This window comes from Trichosurus vulpecula, chromosome 4 (genome assembly GCF_011100635.1).
Source record: "Trichosurus vulpecula isolate mTriVul1 chromosome 4, mTriVul1.pri, whole genome shotgun sequence".
In the NCBI taxonomy this organism is placed as follows: Eukaryota; Metazoa; Chordata; class Mammalia; order Diprotodontia; family Phalangeridae; genus Trichosurus; species Trichosurus vulpecula.
In genome coordinates this window covers 367,117,330-367,142,509 of record NC_050576.1, presented here as the reverse complement: position 1 = coordinate 367,142,509, position 25,180 = coordinate 367,117,330, and the positions used below count along the sequence as shown (strand labels likewise).

Genomic DNA, 25,180 nt, shown 5'->3' with positions numbered 1-25,180 from the left:
AAGCCTCAGAACCAGGACGACGTAGGTTCAAATCCTGATGCTGTCACATATTAACTTTGTGGTCATAAGCAAGTCAGGTTGACCTTTCAGTGCCCCCAGGCAATTATTTAGGATTATAAGTTACAGATGTTTATTATATGCATTAGTGAAGGAAGTTTCTGTTCATTGGGTCCCTTACACCGAAGAAATCATAGATATAACAACAACAAAAAGCAGAGTTCGGAAATCTGCATTATAATCACCATAATCCACCAGTGCTAAATACAGAATGGCAACACTACTTGAATGATGATGGGCAAGTCAATTTTCCTTTTTGGCCTTATATTTTTCCTTTTTATAAATGATTTTGGACTATCTGGAGTTTAAGATCCCTTTCTACTCTAAATTTGTGATCTTATGACCTTTGTTCAAGCTAATACAATTGTATTTAAAATTAATATTCACTGCACAGTGTCTGAAGTTAAACCTGTTTTTTTGAAACTTCATATAAAGTTGAAATATTAAATACCTTTATAGAAATTATCCAGGCAATAAAGTATATTGGTATTTTGACAAAGAACTTAAGATGAGCAGGCTTTTCATAAATATTCTTATGTTCCTTTTGTAGCAAAGTCAACAAACAAGACACACATAGGTATTTAAGAAGTATCTTTAGTACAGTATAGGGTTAGTCAGTATTCATGGCAAGACTACATTGATATAATAAAAATGACAATGCCATTCAAGTTAGTCTACATATTTCATTCTCTGCCAACTGAATTTCTATGCAGGTGCTTTATAAATGACAAAATTATAACAGAATTCATATGGAGGTCAAGAATATGAAAGGAAATAATGAAGCCATGAGGACACCAAGCACTAAGGAAACAGGGAAATGTTGGAGTCAGGAGGCAGAAAATGGCCAGAGAAAATAAAGGGATAGGAGTCAAATCTCTGAATTTTTACCTAAAACTAGCCCTGTCACATTTTGCTTTAAGAGCCTAAACCTACCAATATAATGGAAGATGACTAAACAGCATTTTCTGGGCGAGTCCCTCATTGGGTATGGTAAGAGTAGGAGGAAGACTACTTCTCATTTCTTCCCTCCTCAAGCCTCCTTACTGACTTCACTTTATCCTAGGCTTACTGGTAGTAATAATGTGGGGAGTAATGCATAAGAAAGGCACAAGAGCATTTTACCCATATATATCCATTCATTAATATTCTAAATCAAGAACTATCCTGGATACCTAGGTCATATAAGTGAACCAATAAAATCCCCGAATCATGCATAGTTGTCATGTTTGCCTGCATTTTGAGTCTCATCTCAATCTGTTTTTGTTCTATTTTAAGAGTCTTCGTGATAGACTTGAAATTGAGCCAGGTGATGCTCGTCTATTTATAAATGGTCTTCAGATTGACTTGGACTTTCATGATCCATTTAGGTAAGAATCAGATTCCTAATAAAAAATTTATGTGCACATTCAGTTGTATTGCATTTAATATTTTTACCATTGCTTGTGAGGTGAAGGAAAGTGAGCCACAACCATGAATCAAGGAATTATGCAAAACAAGAAAATTGTGGTAAGGTAGAGTTCTTGATATGGGTGATCTAATTGTGTTCCCAGCTATTCCTCACTGTAAGGCAAAAAGGCCAGTGATAAATAAAATTCTAATCTTGGTAAACCAACTTCTCCATATTTGGCTGAACAACTAGGAAGCTTTTATCAGCAAAAAAAATTTTTAAATCAATCCACAGTCATTTATCAAGTACTTCCTATGTGCCAAATACTCTGCTAGAAACTAAAACTGACAAAGTCTTCCTAGAAGGAGTAGAAGTTAGAAGGAATTATAAGGAACTGGGAAACCAAGAGAGAAAATACATAATTTAGTTTTCCCTTTCACTGATTTCTATTTTTCTTGGGCCCAAATGTTTAACTATGAAATAAAGAATGAAGAGAGGGAAACTTCTGGCATATAACATGACAGAATTTCAGAATTGCAAGGGATATCAGAGGCTATCTAGTCAAATCTTTACCTAAATAGTAATATTTTCTACAATATACCTGGCAATGAAAACAGCATTTTTCCACTTAATAGTATTTTATTTTTTCCAATCACATTTAAAGATTGTTTTCATCATTCACTTTTATTAGATTTTGAGTTCCACAAGTTGTGGTATATGAATGTAATGGAAAACAGCATTTGTTAAGCACTTACTATGTGCAAAGCATAGTGCCAAGCACTGGGAATACAAATAGAAAGTCCCTACTTCCAAGGAGCTCACATTCTAATGAAAATAACACCAACTGTATTTCACTGCATGATCATCACAGATTTTATGCCGATTTTTTTTGCAAAGAAGGTGGGGTGTGACCATTATATGAAGCTTTTTTAAAAAATTATGCTGGTATTACTTAAACATCATTTATTACTAAACTGTCTTTGGCACAAGATTACAATGTATGGAATGCTTGTGAATATATATTAAAAATACTGACAATGCATGTGCGCTGAGAATTCTAGGCTCATTGCTGTCAATGCATGAGAGATAAATGTATATCTATATGTTACTGGTGAATACATTGCTGCTGTGTTTACCTTTTAAGCAGCATGATGAACAGAATTATACCATGACACAATTACACAATGAAAGGTTATAAACCAATTTTTGGACTGGAAAACAACAGCAGCAACAACAACAACAGGAAGTGATGATTATGTGGTGAAATAGGGTATGAAAGGTTTCAGCTGCAAATCAAAAGGAAAGGTCTTACAAGCCTTAGGTACATCAGCAAAGTAGATGGTGATGCCTTTTCTTTAATGTCATGTATTTTGATAAAATCATACCAAATGTTAAAACATTTGACAGCGAGAAATTAAAATGGTCAAAGAGAAATATAAATTGGTCTCAAGCCCAAAAAGTCCTCCTGGTAGAGCTCAAAAAGCATTTTAAAAAAAATCAAATATGTGAGGTAGAAAAATTGGGAAAATATATGAGAGTTATGCAAGAGAGTCATGAAAAAAAGAGTTAACAGCTTGGTAAAGGAAGCACAAAAAATAGGAAAAGATGTACAAAAATTCACTGAAGAAAGCAACTCCTTAAAAAGTAGAATTGGCCAAATGGAAAAGAGGTACAAAAACTTACTGAAGAAATAATTCCTTAAAAATTAGAATTTGTCAAGTAGAAGGTAATGGCTTTATGAGACTTCAAGAATAAATCAAACAAAATCAAAACAATGAGTAAATAGAAGAAAATGCAAACTATCTTATTAGAAAATGATCCTCCCTTCATTGCTGACCTAGGGTACAATGGGCATGAAATATTTTATATGCTTTTAGATGCAATCAATGTATTGAATAGTTTTGCTGAGCTTCTCTTTTTCTTTTAAAATTTTTGTTACTAAGAAAGTTTTGCTATTTGGAGGAAGGATATATTTGGAAATAAATATGAAAATAAAATACAATAAATATTTACCTGGGCCTGGTACTGCACAAGAACAATGAGTTGATCCCAGAATTGAACAGGAGGAAAGACTGAGGACTGGGGTACATTTGTGAAATTGTACAGTACTTTTAGATCATCTCAAAATGCTACCTGAAAAATTCATTGTTTAAAACCACTGTTCTCTTGATGATGTTGTCTTACTGCACATTTAGGACCCCACAATATCTAAAGAATAAAAGTTTCAAGAGAATTAAAGGACAATAGAGATGATGCACATGGAGAGTGGACTTAGGCTGCTGTGCATTTCTAAATGATGGTACAACTTGAAAAGGCTGTGGGCCACTCATAGAGCAAGAAAGTGAAGGATAAAAGGTCTACGTTTGTGTGTGTGTGTGTGTGTGTGTGTGTGTGTGTGTGTGTGTGTGTGTGTGTTATATGGATATTATTGTGCCCTGAGAAAAAACACATGTGAGGAATTGAGAGAAGCATGGGAAAACTTCTAGAACTGGTACAATATGAAGCAAACAGAACCTCTGAACCACAAATGGAATAATTACAATGACATAAATGAAAACAACACTATAAAGTATTTGAACTCAGACCATGCAATGACTAATCTTGGTCTCAGAGAGCAGACAACAAGACAACCTTCCTGCTTTCTACTAGAAAGATAGGGAATTATGGGATTGGAGTGTTGCATATTCAGTTGGGTACAGTCCTTTTGTCAGTTAGTTTTGCTTAACTATTTCTCCTTTTGACAAATAGGAGTTCAATATTTGTACTGAGAGCATATTGGGAAGAGTCTGTGGTATTTTTTTAAATGACCAAAAATGAACCAATAAGCCTTTACAAAACAGTATCCATGATGTACAGCTGTAAAAAAGCTCTGTAATTTAAATGTAAATTAAATTAAAATAAAATGTAGAAAAGACCTAAGGAAAGGCTTAGGGTCTTGGATGAATGTTGCCCAAGAGGAGAAAGTGTGGATGGATTGAAATCTACACCAATGGGAGATGTTCTATATCTGACCTGACTCAGGTCTGTGTAGGAGTTCAGGTTTGGGAATGATAACATTTATGTAGTGCTTTTAGGTTTACAAAGTACTTTATATAGGTTGCCTCATCTGAGTTTTACAATAACCCTGGGAGGTGGGTGCTAAGGAAACTAAAGCTGAGAGTTTTACACTATCTGCCAGTGATCATGTAGCTAGTATGTGACTGAGGCAGGATTTTAACTCTGGACTTCCTGACTCCCAAAGCCAGCACTTTATCCACCATACTACCTACCCCTCATTAGAATGAAATGAGACAGTAACTTTTAACAAGAGGAGGGTGGTTTGCTTTTTTTTAAGTCTTATGAAATGCATATCCAGCAAGGATAGTGTATTTGATTCAGTTGAGCAAAGCTCTTCTCCCTCTGAATTTACAGTGGTGGTGTGTCTGATAGGAAGCATGCTTCAAATCTGAGAAGCTGCTGACTGCCCTGATTTCTTGTGTGCTGGGCTCTTCTACTTAAAAGAAAGGTATATCAGTAGCTCCAACCTTACTTCCTTGGACAAATTAATCATCAATGATAGTGTCATTGCCTTTTTAAGAAAAGAAACCCTCCCTCCAAAGGTTTATTGCAACTCATCCTATGTCACTCTGTTCCACATCCTCTGTTATACCTTCCACAGTGGTAGTGTATAGCACATACTTAATTCTAATTGAATTGTTAAAAATTGAACTTTTAACAGCTTTGGCAGTTACATAGCTACACATTGAAATTATATTAGATTTACAGATGAATTCAAAACACAGCTGAATCTTAAATCATCAGATATTAGTTTCATAGGTATGCCAAATATATATTGTAATTGAATTCTAATTCAACATTAGCAATTTTGGCAGTTGTGTAACTGCACATTGAAGTTATTTTAGATTTGTAGATGAATTCTAAACAAAAAAGACTGGATCACCAGATATTAATTTCATCAGTATGCTAAAAATAGGAAATAAGCCAAATATATCACCTTCATTTTTTTAGTGTAAGAATATAATTTCTGTAAAAGAATCCTAAATGATAATTATTTATCTTCATTTATTAAATTTATTTTTCAGTTAATAGATCACCTAGACTGTTGCAACAGCTTTCTAATTGGCTTCCCTGCCTCAAATTTCTTCCCATTCCCATCCATTCTCCTTTCATCTGCTAGGATAACTTTTCTAAAGCATAAGTCTAAATTTGTTCAACAAACCCCACTAGATCCCTGTTGCCTCTATCATAAAACATAAAGCTCTCTTTTTGGCACTTAAATCTCTTTCTAGACTAAGCCCTTCCTCCCTTTCAAGTCTTTTCACATTTTACTCTCCTCTATAAACTCTACATTCCAGCAATACCATTCTCCTTGTTCTCTTATTTCCTGTCCCCATGTTTTTGCTTGGTATTTTTTCGTCATTTCTGCCTCAACATTCCTAGACTCTTTCAAGACTCACCTCAAATATCACCTTTCTGCAAGAGGCATTCCTGGTTCCCCCAACCACCTGAACCTTCCTTTCTTAAAGTTACTATACTCTGTATATATCTTGTGTAAACCTATTTATTTGCATTTTGTCTCCCTAATTTGAATATATATGTGGAGAGCAAGAACTATTTTTGTGTTTTTACCTTTCTTTGTGTCCCCAGAACTTAGTACAATGCCCAGAGGCTTAGGAAGGGTAATGTCTATTGATTGATTGATTGAGCAAATAAGCACAGTAAGATTTAATTATATGACTATAAAGCCATAGTCTGATGTTGAATATTATTTTCAAATTTCAGCCTAATACTTTCTTCTACCACCATCAATGATGCCTTCAATATATGTGTATATATTATATATATCTACATATATAATATATACATATATGGTTTAATGAATGAAATTTCTAATTAGCCTTTTGGGGGAAACTATCTTGTTTATATTTCAAATGAAGTCTTGGTAAAATAAAGGATGATGATTGAGTCAAATAATGTTCTTTATCAGATAGCACAGAACCCCTAAAAAGGAAACCTTAAATGTAAGAATAATCTAGTACTTTAGTACTATTAAATTTTTGAAAACTTATTTTTATTGCTATGAAGGATTTTCACCAGACTTTTTGGTGATATTATTTGCATATAAAAAGCAACATGACACAGTTGTTAGGAAGACCTGGATTCAAGTACTACTTTTGACATATTGTTGCTAGATCAAATTCACCTCTCAATGACCAAGCAGCTAAGATAATAGGTTTCAGAGCAGGTCTTGATTTGCATTGGCAGTTTGTTCCCCAGATATTCCCTATAGCAATGGAATCATAGATCCAATTTCTAAAATAATATAACAATAATATATGTACTTATTTCTTTTCTTTGGATATTAAGTATTCTGGATATGCTGAAATTAGAAGGAAAAGTGATGAATGGCCTTCATGATCTTGGGATTAAAGAAGAGGACTTCAGCAAACTTTTAAAATTAAATACACATCATGTAGATGACAGCTATGCATTAGATATTCGACATACTTCAATAATGGTATGTATGTCTATATGTGATTCTAACTTTTTAGACAAAAAACTTTTTGCAAATTGCTTAAGATTAATATTGCATAAATCCTGTTAAGTGAATAAGCCATTTGCTAAGATTAGGTTAAATAGTGCTGGTAAGAGGCCTTCCATTTTTGCCATATCATATCTGTTTTTGCAATACGTCCTGTTGAGTTCCTTAAGTGTGAACTTTTGTCCCATATATATTAGAAGGAAACACCAAGAAATTGTTCAGCACTCTTGTCATGTTAAGACAAAACAAATATTTCTGTGGTGCTTTACATATGGCCTCTACTTATAAATTTGCTTCTGTAGTCCAGCATCTATAGAAATGAAGAAGTAGCAAATAGATGAGACATTCTATATTTCTAGATATAAGAAAAAGAGCTCAGGTACTAGGATAACCTTGAAATTATGGTTTTGATAATCTTAGTTTCAAAAGTATGGTAAATTTTGTGTCATCATTTCTCATATGCCATCATTGGCCTGATTTCATTTTTGAGCTAGGCATCTAGTTTTAAGTTCATTTACATTACTTTTTAAAAATGTTTTCTGAAAAAAAATAACCATTTCAGTAATTCTTGTGTTATTGAGTTTATGATCATTAATTGAAGGTTTATGATTCAACTTTTCTTCTGGAAGAAGGCTACCATGGAAATGAAAGTGTGATAAACATGAAGATTTAGAGTGTCCATTTTCAAATGTACCATGTATATTAGAAATAAGTCATAGTATAGATCCTGAAGTCTTGGCTTCAGAGTGTGGGCTTGTGTTTTTGGCACATTTTTGATTCAAAAGATCACTAAGTGACTGACAAAATATTAACAGACGAACGCTATTACTTAATAGGTTGCTTGAAGCTAGAACATAACCAAAAAGTTTCTGTCAACAAAATTATCAACTTTATTGTTGGGATAAATATTTTACAAGGCTGCCATATCATCTGTTGAATCATTTGTCTTTCAATTTAGTGATTTCTTAAGGCTTTAAAAAACTGAACATTTAGAAATACATTAATCATTGAACTGCCTGACTTACTATTATTGCAAAACATTCAATTAAGTACCTTTTCTCCTTCAATTAATGCAAAATTAAATTACTATATGCTTTTGGGCCTAGTTTTATAAAGTTTTTTTTCGATCTTTCAATGAAAATTTATGTAAGTATTTATAACATAATTTCATGTCCTGTTTTCATTAATATAGTATTCACATATTAAAGTTACTGAAGGTGAAATTAAGAATGAAGCATTTGTTTAAAATAGAAGATTCTACTATCATGATATATTTAATGCATTACTTTATAAAGACTGATAAATTTATATTTGTTTTTTTCTTACTTAATTTCTCTTTTCCATAAAATCCTAGTCTTGGCTGTTTATACTTCTTTTTTCCTACTTTTAATCCTTTTCTTCACTCATCATTCTCCTTACCAGTCCTTTCCAAGGAATATCAAACCATGATTACAATAATGTAAGTAGTCATATTCTATATTCTTAATGGCTCTCTTCTTCATAATTACTGCTGTCCTCTGTTTTACTTCCTTGGTTTTTTTTCTGGTCATCCTAACAATGAACAAAACGGCAGGATTAATGGAATTCCCCTTTTCTACCCCTAGATGTTGATGCAGTATCACATTAGGTGTGGGCATTTTAAGCTTTATAATACTGAACCAATGTTTCTCTTCAAATCTATGTTATTTCAAACACTTTGTTGTCAAGTCCAGTCCAGTTTCTAGTAAGATGATTTCTGGGAGAAGAATTTGGTTATAGATCTTACTCCTGGGATTTGGATATGTTCTAACCAAGGTCCAAAGTTGTAGTCAGTAGGTTTTAGACTGTATTTGAGCAATCTAAAAAATCAACACCAAAAACAAGTGTTTATTGAATGCTTACTGGAGGTAAGGTCTTATATTAGTTGCATTTAGGGAAACAAAGAACATGCAATCTAGTTGGGAAGATAAGACATAGAAATATTAAAGTTAAATCATACCAATATATTAACATAACAATTTGAAAATAATAGAGGAATTTTACCAGTCAGTACATTTTTTTGTTTTTGAATTAATTAATTTTAGAAGTATATACACAATAATTGTCGTAGATGTTTTAGAGATGAAGCAATCACTTTAAGGTTGGGGGATTGTCAGGGAAGGTTTTATGAATAAGGTAAAATTTAAATTTTTTCTGGACGGATATGTAGAATTTGGATATATGTAGGAGAAGGTGGAAGGTATTTCAGGCTCCCAAATAGAATTGGTCTTCAGAAGTAAAGCTCATTCTCAATTTAGTTGAAAAAGTTTTATTCAAATACTGTAGTAAAACACTGTTGGTAAGTACATGATAATTATTAAATATAAGCATTGCCTTCAAATAGTTGATAAGACTGTTGGATAAACAATTTACAAGAAACATGTAGATATATAGATATTTCCTATATTTTACAATCCTTTTTCAACAAGAACATTAAATTCTGATTGTATTTCTAACTCTATCCCATCCTTCCTATCTAAAGCATTACTTTTTAAAGTTTCTTATCAGAACCATAAACTTTAGAGCTAGGAGGGACTTTAGAGTTTATTTAATTCAGCCCTTTAGACTAAGGGTTAGAGAGTCTAAAATTCATAAGTTTGTTATTCAGACCCTATGTCAATTTATATATTATTTTCCTGGTTTTAGGCCCAGTGTTCTTTCTACCGCATCACATCTGATTTCAAATAAATCTTTATAAATTTGAACACATTGATGTCATTTTTACTAAAAGTAAAATAGATATTTGTGAAAATAATGAATTCCTGATTAAACAGTGTATTCAACTAGAGAGTAAGAGTGAGTAGGTCACAAAAAATCTACTTCTTGGTGTTTCATGACAAAGCTACACCTTTGTCACACAGTAGGTCTGATTCTTTTTGAATACCAGCAGTTGTTGAACAGATTGGATGAATGCCCTATAGTCCTTATATATGAAAAGATCTGCACAGAGACTTTATTTTCTCATTTCTGATATGACAGATGAAGAGGTGCTGAGTCAGTGAAGGTCCTACTGTACCATGGGTCATGGAAGTTTCTAGATATGGAGGATTCCAGAAAAGATAGAGATTCTAGGCTGGAGGAGAGGAAGGGTATAGAGGACAGAAAGCCTGTCATAAGAAAGCCATAAACCAGAGAGGTTTTTGGATCTGTTATACAAGTTTTGACAGTGTTTGCTAAGTATCTACTGTAGTATGATCCTAAAGTGAACTGGTTATTTTCATGTTATATTTCATGTTACATTACTAAGGAGAGCTGTCACACTAAGCCAAAGTAAAGTTTACAGGAATGTGGTACTTGGGGCAATAGGATTGGATGAAAGAAATGACTTTATGTGAATAATGAAGCAATTTCTTTGGTCTCTATTCACCTTGATCCATGAGGAACAATAGATCCAAAACCTGATATAAACATGGTAGAAGAAAGTCTGAAGTGCAGTGAACTCTGACCCTAATTCTGAGGTAGAAGAGTAAGTTCATCCCAGAACCCTCCTAGGAAGAGCCCATGACTATCAAGAAAAACATTTAGCACCTAATAAAAAGCCAATAAGGAATCTTCATTATGTATTCACATCATAAAAGATTCCTTGAAAATGGACCCAAAAAGGAAACTCTTAAATGGTTCTCTGATTATTAACATCAAGGAAGGCAGATGTAACTCTTTCCTCATTCTGTTTCACAGAGAGAGGGGAAGGAGGAAGGAGGAAACCATGGGATGAGTGCCTCAGATCAGCCCCACCCGCAAAGCTTGCAAAAAAGTGGACATCCCTATTAAACTGACCTGATAAGTCCTTGAAGAACCCAGATGAAAATTATATAATTTTTGGATTGTTGAATGACAGGGAACATAGGACAATAATTGTAAGGCATCTGTGCATGTCTGACCATTGCATAGGACTAGGAAACCTGGGCCAGTTGTCCCCTGTGGAGATAGACATTTACTGTACTCCCTGAATTAGAGAACTGTGAGCTGAAAAGTAGCCAGAAGAGGAGCTGACAAGACCTAAAACACCCAAATGGCCAGTGCTTAGAGCAAAAGAGGAATCTGAAACAGCCATAATTCCCTGATTCCCGAATGGGAAAGCCAGTGGGAGTTAAAAATGTTAAAGCTATTAATTCTATCCTTGAGAATTATTTCATTTCCAAGTGACAGCAGTTGAGTCTAGACATTGGAACTATGTCTACAAATACCTGCTTTAGGGTTGTACCTGCAGCCTACTTGTCAGTAGCCTGGATCTGGAAAAGGCTATAGGTATAGACATATATACTCTCTATATAGATATATGTTTATAGTATTTTATTATATTTTATATTCCTTGTTATGAGTAAAAACTGTATACCATTAAGCCATGCTTCCTTTTTAGGATTTTTTTTTAGTACAAGCTAGTATCATAGCTATTTTATAAAATGAAATTTGAGATCTGATATCAAGATTCCTTTTCAACTTTTTTGTTGTTTCTCTTAATATTTTTGTTCTGTTGTGTGAATTTTATTCTTCTTTTGCCTAAATTTCTAAATTATCCCTTGCATAACGTGATTCATATTACATCAGATCTCCTGATTAGAATGCTTTTGTTTTGCTACCAATACTCTGTATGATCTTGGCCAGGTTACTCCTCTGGGTCTGTTTCTTCTTCTGTATAAATGTGGCAATGAGGTTGGATGACAGCATAGCATATTGAATTGTATGTAAGAATTAAATTCAGGAAGACCTATAAACACTTTATAATCATGAAACCCTAAGCAAATCACTTAGACTCCCTAAGCCTCCGTTTCCTCATCCATTAAGTAGAGCTACTAATAATAATCATTTACAAGATTGTATAAAATGAGAAAGTCTGCCAAGTGTTTTACAAACCTTAAAATGTTTCATAAATTCCAACTATTGTCGTTGTTATTCCTGTCTCTAAAGCCATTTCCAATGCTATGAGTCTAAGATCTGTCCATAAAGTTGTCACTAGCAAGAGCATCAGGAAAACGTAAATTTGTATAAAAGGTATGTGAGACCACAATATGCCTACTTGACTATAGAAGTAACCGAAAAAGCTAAAATGATAGTAGATGTGCACCAAAATTTGATTTTAAATGAGGACAATAATGTATACATGCTATTAAAAGTACTGACTTAATCCATCTATCATTTCCTAGCTTCGTTTTCCTATGTCTACCAAATATTAAATATCATTTTATGAATTACTGGCTTTTTTTCTAGTGGGTGAATAATTTAGAACAAGATGATATATATGCTATGTGGCCAATGAGTTGCCAGGAACTTTTGGAGCCAATTTTCCCTGGAAATATACCCTCAATTAGGCGTAATTTTTATAACCTGGTAAGTTGTTCAATCTTAAAAGCCATTTCATACCCAAAGTATATAGATTTCAAAGAAATAGCAGCCTTTTGGAATTATCATGCCGGACTAAGCAAACCATAGGGAAATTGGGATATGGGAAGTATTTACAAGAGTATTATGAGTTATCACAACCTAAGATTCAAAGTGACACACTTTCTGTACTAAAGTTAAGCAGGGTTGGAAGAGGCAATAGCTATGGCAACCTGGAAATTCAAGAATAACATCTAGGGTGGTACATCTAAGCACTGACCCATGTATTATGTGCCAAGATGTTGATTCCTATTATACAATATCTAAATGTTTTACATAAACTGCTTGAATTATAGACATACCCATCTGTTGTTTAGTTCCGTAAAACATAATTTTAGATGGAACTATTTTAGGGGCAGTTTCATAACAAAAATATTATGAATGGAAGGTTTGTTTCTGTGCAACTAAAATTTGAACAACAAAACCTTAATATATATCCTTAGAGAAAATGTGCCTGCTAACAGATCTGAATTAGGGAGATCTGTGACTTCATCTTCAGAGGGCTTTGGAATTGGAGAGGAGGGGTTGTCAGCTGACTAGATGATGCTAACATCCTCTAAGGGGTATGGTAAGAGAAGCTAACTTTATCGCCTAGAAATTCCCAAACCTGTAGTTTAAAATCTAAACAAAGATGACAACTCTTAGGTGAATTAGCCACTCCTTTCTTCTCCCCCCAAATCAATATGACCACAGGGTGCATAAGACACAATCTACTTCCCTTAAGGAACAAAGCAACTGAATAGTACTGAACCATAATGCAAAGTATAATTAGAGCTAGAGCCAAGGATGTGGGGAGCCAAATGCCCTACTAAACAATAGAACTTGATAGAACTCCTGAAAATTTCAGAAAAACTATATTTTCCCTGTTTGTATTTTCTTCTCCAAAAGGAGAAAGTAGAATAATAAATTTGACTGTTTTCTGTTGTTAATGTGGCTGCTTATCAGTAAACCCATTATATAGAGTACTTAACATTTTTCTCTGATATTTAACAACCAATATGAAGAACAGAGTCTTAAACTAAGCCTTGTGGTTTGGTTGGCCTTATTTTGCTGCCCTCCAAGAATTAATTCAAAGATGCAGGAAATCCTGATTTTCAGTGTGGGGCTTATAGTGTAGTAAGTCTTTTTTTATTCTATTTGTGCTAAATATAGTGATACTCAGATATCAATTTTCTACCCATTTTAAAAGATTTATCATACTCCATTGCAATATTAAGTATTTGAATTGATTTTGAATTCATTGCTAATAGGAAATAAAGGAGGTTTGTAAGATATGATTGCTGTTTTCACATGTGGCATGGCATACATTTTAAATTAAATGGCATCCCACAGCTGTATTAGGCTTTTTTAAGGGCAAGGAGTGCTGGTTTCTCACTTTTGAAGGTTTAGAATAAACATGATGATATATGCTGAAGATAAGATAACATGGTTGATGAAGAAGAGTGCCAAAAAGTGCCATGAGTAACATTGGCTTTGATTTCTATTTACTACAGTGTTTTGAAAACAACTGCAAAAACTAAAATGGTTTGATACTTTTCCAAAATGTTTACATTAATAGAGAACTATAATGAATAATTTCATGGACTGAAAGCCACATTGACTTTAAATTTTACAGGGGTAATAGTGGATATTTGAAATAAAAAATAATTTTAATTTTTAAATTCTATTTTCCTCTTAGGTTCTTTTTATTGATCCTGATCAAGAAGTTACAGCAGATTTTGTAAAAATTGCTGAACTATTCTATCAATATAGAATCCCTCTAAGGTAATTTCAAATTTGCAACACTAAATTAATCTTTTTAATGAAATGTTTCCTTAAAGATTACCTTTAAAAATAATTGCTCAAGATTGAAATGTTGTCTTACCATTAGAAGTCAGAAAGTTTCAGTGTTTTTTTAGTCTATCTGCCTGTCTAGCTAAAGCCTTGGATTTCTCTTAAAAATAAACAAATAGCTCATGTTTTTAAATAACCCCTCTTAATCTTCCAGGATCTAGTCAGTGAAAACATCTATATCCTACCCCTCAGCATTCTGAAATGAACTTACTATTGACAATTTTTGATTCCTTCTCAATGGAATAGAAATTTTATCATATCTCCCAACTCTTTCATCTACTATGTACTACCCCCTGTTTTGTCACTGCGGCTTTCACAGGTATCCAATGTTCCTTAGGTGATTTGACTGGTATCTGGATAATAAAAATAACAGTTGTCTTGCCATTGATCATATCCTGTATTTAATGATACTTTCAGGTGGTTATTTACTAAAGCTTATGGTTTTATTTTGTTGTTATTGTTACTTTTGGTTTAATTTGGAACAGACCAGTGATTTCTTCAGTAGGGAACATCTGGTCAGAGAACTTCATCTATCCATGTAGAAGTACAACTGTCCCATGTCTGTTCAACCTATCTTTGACCAATTCCAATAAGAATGAGGTTCATGCAGTACCTACTACCACTCCCTCCTCCACTTTGTATACTCTTTTTTTCTCACATTATGAGAAATAGTACCTTCTATATCTTTCTTTTTTACCCCTTTGCTTTCCTCTTTATGACCATCAAACCAGAATTGATCCAGTCCCATATCCTTTCATCTCATCTCATCTCATCTCATCTTATATTTTTGACTCTTGAAGACATTAAAGTTTTGAAGGGGTACTTCATTTTTCTTTACTTCTTAAAATATAAGTCCCTTATCATGAGATATCCCCTTTCATTTATTCAAATGTATTTACCTTTTTAGTTTTACTTGTCTCCTTTGTTTGAATTTTTGAATTTTTTGCTGAGTTTTCTGGTCTTTTTATCAGAAATATGTGAAAATCTATTCCATCAAAGGTCAGCTTTCCCCATCAGATTAAACTAAGTTTTCCAGAAGAAGTTATTCTTGGTTGTAAGCCTCTATTTTTTAGCTTTTGGAAAATTTTATTTGTAGCTTTCATCTCCCAAACAGTGATAACTATAAAAAATTATTTCACATTGACTGTGGTTTATTTGAACTTCTTATTTCTGGTCATTTACAATATTTTCTTTGACATAGGAGTTCTAGATTTTGAATATGACATTATTGGGATTTTTCATTTTGAGATTTCTGTCAGAAGTTGATCATGGAGTCTGTCTTTTTCACTTTATCTTTTGGGTTAGATCTGGACAGTTTTCACTGCAGATTTTTTGAAATATTGAATCCAGCCTTTTTAAAAATCATGAAATTCATTTACTCTGATGATTCTTAGATTACCTCACTTTTTATTTAAAAAGCATTTATTAATATCTTGCTGTGTGTCAGATACTATCCTAAGCATTTTTGGATACCACAAAAGGCAAAAAATATGGTCACTGACCTCAAGGAGTTCACATTCTAAAGAGAGACAATATGCAATAAATTGTACATATAAGATATGCACAATTAAATTTACATAATAGATTAATTTTTAAAAGACCAAGCAAAAGAAATTTCTATATTTGACATGTTCAGAAAAATATCTCATTTTGCATTCTTCAGTCTATTACTTCTCCATCAATAGAAAGTAATACCTAGATAATGATAGCAGTGGGAGTGAGGAGGAGGGGGAAGTTGGGAAAGGTAGCATTTGGGCTTAGTCTTGAAGGAAGCCAGTATGTAGTGGTGAGGAAGAAGAACATTCTAGACATGAAAGATAGCCAGAGAAAAGGCACAGATTTGCGGGATAGGGTGTCATATTCAAGGAACAGTAAGAATGTCAGTGCCACTGTACTGTAGAATTTGTGGAGCCATAAAATGTAAGAAGACTGGAAAGTTATAAAGGATCCAAGTAATAAGTAACCACTGAAATCTATGAAGCAAAGGGATGGGATGACATAGTCAGACTGGACTTTGCGAAAATCGCTTTGGCAACCAAGGGCAGAATGGAGTGGAATGGGGGAAGACTTGAGGCAAGTAGAACAACCAGTAAACTATTTCAAGAGTCCAAGAATGATCTAAGGAGGGCCTGCATTAAGTTAGTCAGTGTTTAACTTAAGAAAAGGAAGCATATTTAAGAAATATTTGAAGGCATAAACAAGACTTAGCAACAGATTGGATATGCTAAGTGAATGTGTGACAGGGGAGTTAAGCATAGCAATGATGTTGTGAACCTGGGTAACTGAAAGAATGGTGATATCCTTGAAAGCAGCAGGGTAGTTTACCGAGGCAGAAGGGATAGAAGGAAAGATGAGTTAAGTTTTGGACTCATTTTCTGGGACAGTTGTTTCTGATAGGAGATACTTTATCTTTCTTCAGTTTTTTAAATCTTCTGATTTTCTCCTAACCTTTCTTGTTATCTTATGGAATCATTCATTTCTGTTTGGCCCATTCTAATTTTTAGAGAGTCTCTCTTCAATAAAGTTTCCTTTCCTTTTTGTCTAAGCTATTAATTCTCCTTCCAAGCCTTTCCTCCATAGCTTTCATTTCATTTGTAATTTCTTGTTTGATTTCTTTTTTTAGTACTCTTATAGTCCTTGTGGCTAAGTCATTTTCTTCTCTGAGATTCTACTTGGAATTGTTGTGGAATTATTCTCTTCTAGATTTTCCTTTTGGCTTATTCTTTATTAAAAGTTAAAATCTCTACATTTTTAGATAACATAAAAGAAACTATATTATTATGGTCTTTAAAAATTACATTTGATTTCTTTTCAATTGACAAAAATTAACTTCCTCTCCTTCCCATCTCCAATTTCATTTAAAAAAAAAGAAAAAGAAAAACTGAAACCATGTACCAAATATGTACAGATAAGCAAAACAAATTCCCATATTCATTATGTCCAGAAAATATGTCTATGTCTCACTCTGAATGCTGAGTCCCATCAACACTCTTATTAAGAGGTGAGTAGCATGCATGGATAGCAAGCATGATCTCAGACAAAGTAAAAGCAAAAACAGACCTAATTAATACTTTTACAATTTTACATTCACATTTATTTACCCATGAAAATGCAAAGGAAAAAGTTAAAGTGTCTCTAATGAATATTAATCAAGTCTATTTTTTGCTTTTGCTTTGTCTATCCCTGCTTTTTTTTTTACTTCAGCTAAAGCATAACATATATATTGTTGGAGCCCCTTATTTTAACACATATGTGTCTTTCAGTTTCAGGGGTGTTTCTTGTACACAATATTTTATTAGATTCTGGTTTCTAATCCATTCTGCTATCCACTTCCATTTTATGGGTCAGTTCATAACATTCATACACAGGAGGTGATCAATGGATTCTTTCAATTTCTATTTTGCCCTATGTTTCTAAGATATGGGGGCAGGTTTCTTTTTTAATTTCTTGAAATATGAATAGCAGTATCTTTTTGTGATCATGACTTTCAGGTAGTCCAATAATTCTTAAACTATCTGTCCTCAATCTATTTTCTAGGTCAGCTGTTTTTCTGATGAGGTATTTTACATTTTCTGTTTTTTTCATTCTTTTGACTATGTATTATTGTTTCTTGATGTCTCATGGGGTCAATTAGCATTCACTTGCCAAATTTTCATTTTTAAGGAATTATTTTCCTCAGTGAGCTTTGTATCTCCCCCACCACCCCACCCCAATTTGGCCAGTTCTTCTTAAGGAGTTCTTTTCTTCAGGGAGGTTTTATACTTCTTTTGCTATTTGGCCAAATTTTGTTTTTCAACATGTTATTTTCTTCAGTATTTTTTGTGCCTCTTTTACCAAGCTGTTACTTCTGTTTCCACAATTTTCTTGCCTCACTCTCATTTCTTTTACCAATTTTTCCTCTACCACTCTTACTTGATTTTTGGCTCTTCCAGAAATTTATGTTGAGTTTGTGCCCAATTTGCATTTTTCTTTGACCTCTGCTTGTAGCTGCTTTGACTTCATTGTCTTGGTGTGAGTTTGTTGATCTTCCCTGTCAGCATAGTAGCTTTTTTAAAGTCAGGTTCTTTTTTTGATTGTTTGCTCATTTTTCTGGCCCATGTCTGACTTGACTTTGAACTTTATGTCACAGTTGGGCTCTGCCTACCTGGGTGAAGGAGCACTGTTCTAAGCTTTGTGCTTTTTGTTGCTGCTGTTTTCACAGCTGGGGGTTTATAAATTCATATACATATATATATATGTATATGAATTTATAAACCCCCAGCTGTACACACATATATACATACATATATGTTTATATATATAAAAGTTAAATAATAAAGAACTTTATATATGTATATATATTTATATTATATATATATGTATATATAAGTTTTCAGTGCTTTCAGGGTCATGTGATCCAGGGAATGGTGTGGTCAGTCTTCTTATCTGTGCTTAAGGGGCTGTAAAACCATGCATACCCTTTGACACCCCAACAAACCACTGCTAGATCTGTATCCCAAAGAGGTCAAAGAAGAGGGAAAAGGACCTATTTGTACAAAAATATTTATGGTAGCTCTTTTTGTGGTGGCAAAGAATTGCAAATTGAGAGAATGCTCATTAATTGGGGAATGGGTGAATGAGATGTAGTATATGATTGTGATGGAATCCTATTGTGCTAAAAGAAATGACAGAGACAAAGATTTCAAAACACCTGAGAAGATTTATATGCACTGACAGAGAGTGAAGTGACAGAACCAGGAGAGCATTGTACACAGTAATAGCAGTATTGTAATAATGGTCAGCTGTGAAGGACTTAGCTCCCCTGGTCAACATGATGATCCAAGATAGTTCTAAAAGATTCACAGAGAATCCACCTTCAGAGAGAGAACTATTGAATTCTGGGTACAGATTGAGGCATACTTATTTTCTCTCATTTTTCTTGCCTTTTTTTGCAACATGGCTAATATAAAGTATGTTTTGCAGGATTTCACATGTGTAATTGATATCATATTGCTTACCTTCTTAATGAGTGGAAGAAGGGCTGGAGGAGGAAATAATATTGGGAACTCAGATTTTTAGAAAATGAATATTAAAGTATAATTATGAAAAAGCAAAGGTTTTGACCGATTATCTACTTATCTTCTGATGTTAGATGCATTGGTTTTGATTATGCAAAAACTTGAATTCTGTATAATTAAAATTGTCTATTTTATGTTCCATTATCTCTTACTTGATCATCCTAAGACCTAAAAAGATAATTTCTTGCTTGATCCTCTAACTTGTTTATGATGTGACCCTTTATGTCTGTCATGTATCCATTTGGAGCTTATCTTGATGTATGGTTTGAGATATTGATCTATACCTAGTTTCTGCCAGGCTCTTTTATAGTTTCCTAGGAATTTTTGTCAAATAGGGTTCTTATCCCAGTAGATGGTATCTTTGGGTTTATCAAACACAAGCTTCTGTATATTGTGTTTGTAATCTGTTCCAATGATAAACCTCTCTGTTTCTTAACCTGTATTAAACAATTTTGATCATTACAGCTTTTTTATATTAGTTTTGGATCTGGTACTACTAGGCCACCTTCCCACTTTTTATCATTATTACCCTTGAAATTCTTGACCTTTTCTTCCTCTAAATATATTTTGTTATGTAAAATATTATAGTGTTAAATAAAGCTATTAAATTCATCCATCTTTTTCTCCCCAGAATAGGTTTTGTTTTCATTCTTAATACAGATGATATAATTGATGGGCATAATGATGCTGGAGTTGCCCTTTGGAGAGTTATCAATTACATTATTGAAGAATATAATATTACACAAGCTTTTGCTGCCATAGTAAAGGTGAGTATTTGTAGAAGGGGATAATTTATTTTAGATCATTTATTTTATTTTCCCTTGAATTCTTCATCACATAAATTTAAGAGAAGAAAATTACCATGATTTGTGGTCTAATTTTCTTCCTTTTAAATAGAGAAAGAAATAATAATTTTTAAAAATAAATGTATGTTTTTATGTATAGAATGAATTGTTGCTCTTACTCATTTTATATAGTGTTGTCATAAATTTATTTGGTGTTTTATATTGGACTATTGAATATTAAATATTCATTTGTACCTCCACTGAGGCCCTACCATAATGTCTTAGTATGGTGTATCAGTAAGGCAAGATTCATGACCTTGAGGATGACCATGAACATGCCTGTATGATTCAGAATTGTGCAAGTATGAAAAACTCTCTAGGTAGAAGGCAGAGGAAGTATAACATTTATTTAAGCACCAAAGAATCAAATCCCAGAACCAGTAATTCCAATTCGATATTGCAATAATTATATTCCAAAACCAATAAGCTTACCTCAGTGTAGCAACAAGGAGATTAAAACACAGTATTACAGCAAAGAGCCGAGTCATCCTGTAACCTCTGCCTGCCCCCCTCACTAGGGCCTTCCCATAAACAATCACTCAGGACTCCTAACTGTTTGCTAGCCTCTGTCCTCTCCCCTCCCTCTGTCCTCTCCCCTCCCTCTATCCTCTGGTCTACAGCTCTCTGGTCTCCACTCTCCCCTCAGCACCCTCTTCTGCAACATTCTTACTCCTTTTCCTTGGGCTGAATTCTGAATTCTAACTTCTCTTCTGACTTCTGAATTTTCAGTTCACAATGGATACCTTCTGGGTGTATATGTTCTTTTTTGGGCCCAAAGGCTTCACACCCAATAGGCAAAAGAGTGTGGGAAAGATCTTTAACCACTGATTGGCATCACAAAGGTATAGATCTGCCTTTCTTAATTGGCCCCACCTGAGGCCTATTGAATGGGTGGAAAGATCTCCAGTCACATTATCACCACGTTTGGTATATATTGTATTCTTTAAGTGAATAATTCTTGATTCCCAAAGGTTATACAAGAGGAATGCAATCCCTAGCAGGTCCTTAATTATAGTAATGAGGCACTGGATATATTGGTCATCGAATGACATTATAAAATACAAATGATTATATTTTAAGAAATATAAAATTATATTACTTGTATGGGAGTTATTCCTAGCCAGGTAGCTATGTGGTTAGCCACTGACTTTTAGGAACAAAATTTAAAATTAATTAAGAATAAAGACAAGAAAAATGAGGAAAAATGACATAATTAATACAGTTCCAAACTTCTCCATTCAAATGAGTTGTCAATGTCAAAAAATGAGAAATGAATGAAGAAGCAAATATCAACCCCAGTTGTAATAATTTTCTACAGAGGTATATCCAATGCATATCAATTGTTATACTAACACTAGAATATGCTAGAAATCTCCTCAGTTGATAAACATTTGCTCTCTTTGCCAAGCGGAATGATATGGAAGCCAAAAGTAACACCAGTAATACCTTAAAGTCTTACAGAGAAGGATAGAGGAAAATTGTAAACACTATCACTCATAAAACAAAAAGAAGCAATAGAAGCCAAAACAAAATTAAAGAGAGATTACTAGAAAGCCATCCTTAATCAGTATGAAGATTTTTTGGATGCAGGAAGAAAACAAAAAAATGGAAAAGATCTGTAAAGATTTTAAAAACAAACTCTAGTCATCACCAAGGATACTAGAGCCTACCACATTGTCACTCTAATATCACAGTCCACAATTTTCTTCTTGGGAAAATGGAAATGACACTGAAGAAAACAAAGATGCACAAAATCAGCTGGGCTATGCACCAAGTACACACTGAAGAGGTTTGAACTATAAAAGGTAAAATGTTAATGATGTCGGGGTATCTATTCTGAGGGTGTATAAAAGAGATATCAAAGATATGGAATAAAATTTGGACCTTGACTTTTGACCTGGACCTTGAAACCTTGACTTTTCTCTCTCAGGACTATCATTTCCATCTTCACCACATCTTTTACATGTTTTCTTTTCTCCACTCATATTGATCCCACCCTAGTACAAGCTCTTATCACCTCATGCCTCAACTATTACAATAGCCTTCTAGTTGTTCTCCCTACTTTAAATCTCTTCCCCATTTCAGTCTATCTTCTACTCAGCTGCCAAAGTCATTTTCCTAAAGTTTGGGTTTGACATGTCACCCACTAAACTCCAGTGGCTCCCTACTACCTACGGGATCAAATATAAAATCTTCTGTATGTTTTTTTAAAACCCTTCATATCCTGGCCACTCCCTTTCCCCCTTTTAGTCTTCTTACTTTATTCCTTCCTTCTTCTACCCCAAAGACTTTACAATCCAGTGGCACTGACTTCATATAACTCATATATGATGCTGCATCTTCCATCTTTGTGCTCTTTTTAGCTATCCTCTATACCTGGAATGCTCCTGGCTCCCATGGATAATTTGAAGACTTGCCTCAAATTCCACCTTCTGCAACAATACTTCCTAATCCTCTCACTCTATTCCTAGTTCCTTTGCTCTGAGATCACCTTTTTTTTATCTCTCTCTTTCTCTCTCTCTATGTGTGTGTATGTGTGTGTGTATGTATGTGTGTGTGTATATATATATACATACGTATATATGTATATGTATTTGGAAATATGTTTTTTTGCATGTTGTCTTCCCTCTTAGAGTGTGAGCTTCTTTAGGGCAAGGACTGTGTTTTTGCCTTTCTTTATATTCCTGGCACTGAATACAGTGCCTGGCCCAAAGTAAGTTCTTGAAAAATATTTGTAGACTGGTGGAGTCAATGATTTGGGGAACAAATATGAGTTCTTTTTTTGACTTGCTGAGTTCAAAATGCCTTGGGGACACCCATGAAAATATATCCATCAGGCTATGGGTAATGTAGGACTGAAGTTCAGGAGAAATATTAGATCCAGGAATATGTCCTTGGAGTTATGTGTATAGAGAGGTGATGATTGAATCCATGGGAGCTGAAGAAATAACCAAGAGGAAGAGCTGAGGAGAGAGTTTTAGGAGACATGTTCACATAGTGGGCATGAAGAATGTGATGATCCAACCAAAGAGACTGACACAAGGAAGTAAGAGAAGAATCCAGAGAAAACAGTGTTATGGAAGCACAGCAAATAAGCTACAGTGATCAAATAGAATGAGATTTGAGAAAAAAAGCATCTAATTTAGTGAAGATAATTATATCTACCATAAGAGCTGGAATAATATTTCTATTTTTTTAGGATAGCTTTTAAGACTTCATTTTGTGCTTTGCAGTCAAATACCTTCTTAAAAAGCAAGAAACAGTTGACCATGTTGGATTTCATATTCTTTATACCTTTCAGTTTTTTACCTGACTGTACAGATATATTTTTCTGTAGGAAAAAACTATGAAACCTCAATTTGTGAATGCACCATTTTACTAAATATGAAAAAGCAGACATGTGGATTTTAAGGTGCTGATGTATTCTCAATTTCTTTTAAAACAATTTCCATTTGTTTGGAACCTTTCCCACTTTGAAATCTCTAAAACTGATCCTCATTTATGTTTAAAAATAGTATTACCTCCTGCACAAATTACTTTTCTGTGGTTTTGGTCAAATTCACAAGCTCTTCCTGACTTTATCTTTATAAATGCCATGGCCCTACTTTATTATAGTAGAACAGGAATTGAAATTGTGTAGTACAGAAGTGGTGGAATCACTGTCATTACCAATGAGATTAGAGCATTACATACATACCTACAGGTAGTTCCATTTCACATTTATTTGTTTTCCTCCTAGTTTTATGTAAGTTTTCTTGAGATAACTTAATTCAGCTTAGTTTTATCCTAAGCTCCTTCTTGGCCTATTTCCTCTCATCTTCTTTGTATAGTCTAATGAATTGATATTACCTATCAATTTCCATTATTTTCTCCTGTAACATTTTGTAAATTAACTTGTACTTTAATTTCTTTGCCTTTGACTGCCGTGCTTTTCTGATTGGTAAAGAGATCACATTTTCTGGTTCTTTTGTGTTATCTAGTCTTTTTGGCCATTTGTTATCGCAAGAATTTACTGTTGCTTGAATTTGTCTAAGACATGGTGATAGGACTGATGTTTTAACTTTTGTTGATTTCTCATTTTTTTAAGTCAACAGCTTATTTAGTAGTTCAGATAACAGTTGTTATAATCTCACACAGTATTGTAATTTCATTTTTATCCCTTCCAGTTTAATTTTGACTTTTGCTCTGTCAAAGATATAAAAAAACTTATTCTCATTTGCCTAAAACTTCTATAATAAATTAATTTGTTTTTTGTATTTATGATCTCTGCTCACTGTTTTTGGTGCCTTCTAATTCTCTGATTGCCAATGTTTATGATATGTTGCTTTGAAATTTTTGAAGTCTTATATTTCTTGATCCTGAATATTTTCCAGCTAATTGTTTGCTCTCCTTCTTATTAAAGTTAACAAGTTTGAAGAGCTCTGTCAAAGATACATTCTGTGTACTTTGCCAAACAGATTTTGATTATTTTTTTTTTAAATAAAGAGGTGGGGAAGTTCCTACAGCCATGAAATGTTGCATGCACTTTCCGGTGTGGTCACTATAGTATTAGTTTTATTTAACTGTTTTACTTTATTAACTAAGACCTCTCACAAAGTGGGAATAATATAAAAATGTTTATAATGCAAAAGCAAAACATATCAGTCACTTTTAAAAAACTGTATAACAAAGGTTAATGGTCAGAGAAAAGTAAAGCTGAAATGTGAGGTGTTAAGTACTTGCCTTTTATTTTAATCAGAAATTAAAATAGTTCATTTCTGAAATTTTAAATGTAAATGGGAGAATAAGATTCAATTTTCAAGAATACATATGTATATGAAGTAAAATAAAGTATTACTTTATTTAGTAATTATAGTTCTTGATCTGGTTGAACACAATAAATAAATGAATGAAATGAATTCATTTATTAAGTGTACATTGTGTACTATTATTTTATTACATAAAAATATGTGTCAAGCAATGTACTAAGTCCTGGGGATACAAAATGAAAAATCTAGACAGTTTCTGCTCTCAGGGAGCTCACACTCTAATTGAGAGAGACGACTTAAAAGGAAGGTCTATT

General features: G+C 33.5%; 1 protein-coding gene across 1 annotated transcript in view; it reads left to right on the top strand.

Moving 5' to 3' along the window:
- The window catches only part of UGGT2 (UDP-glucose glycoprotein glucosyltransferase 2), a 256,148-nt gene that overhangs the window by 82,698 nt on the left and 148,270 nt on the right, over positions 1–25,180 (top strand). The window contains exons 11-15 of the mRNA XM_036755774.1: positions 1,333–1,424; positions 6,812–6,962; positions 12,213–12,332; positions 14,062–14,147; positions 19,905–20,040. Of these exons, the coding sequence (XP_036611669.1) occupies positions 1,333–1,424; positions 6,812–6,962; positions 12,213–12,332; positions 14,062–14,147; positions 19,905–20,040 (585 nt within the window). The remainder of the gene's footprint in view (positions 1–1,332; positions 1,425–6,811; positions 6,963–12,212; positions 12,333–14,061; positions 14,148–19,904; positions 20,041–25,180) is intronic.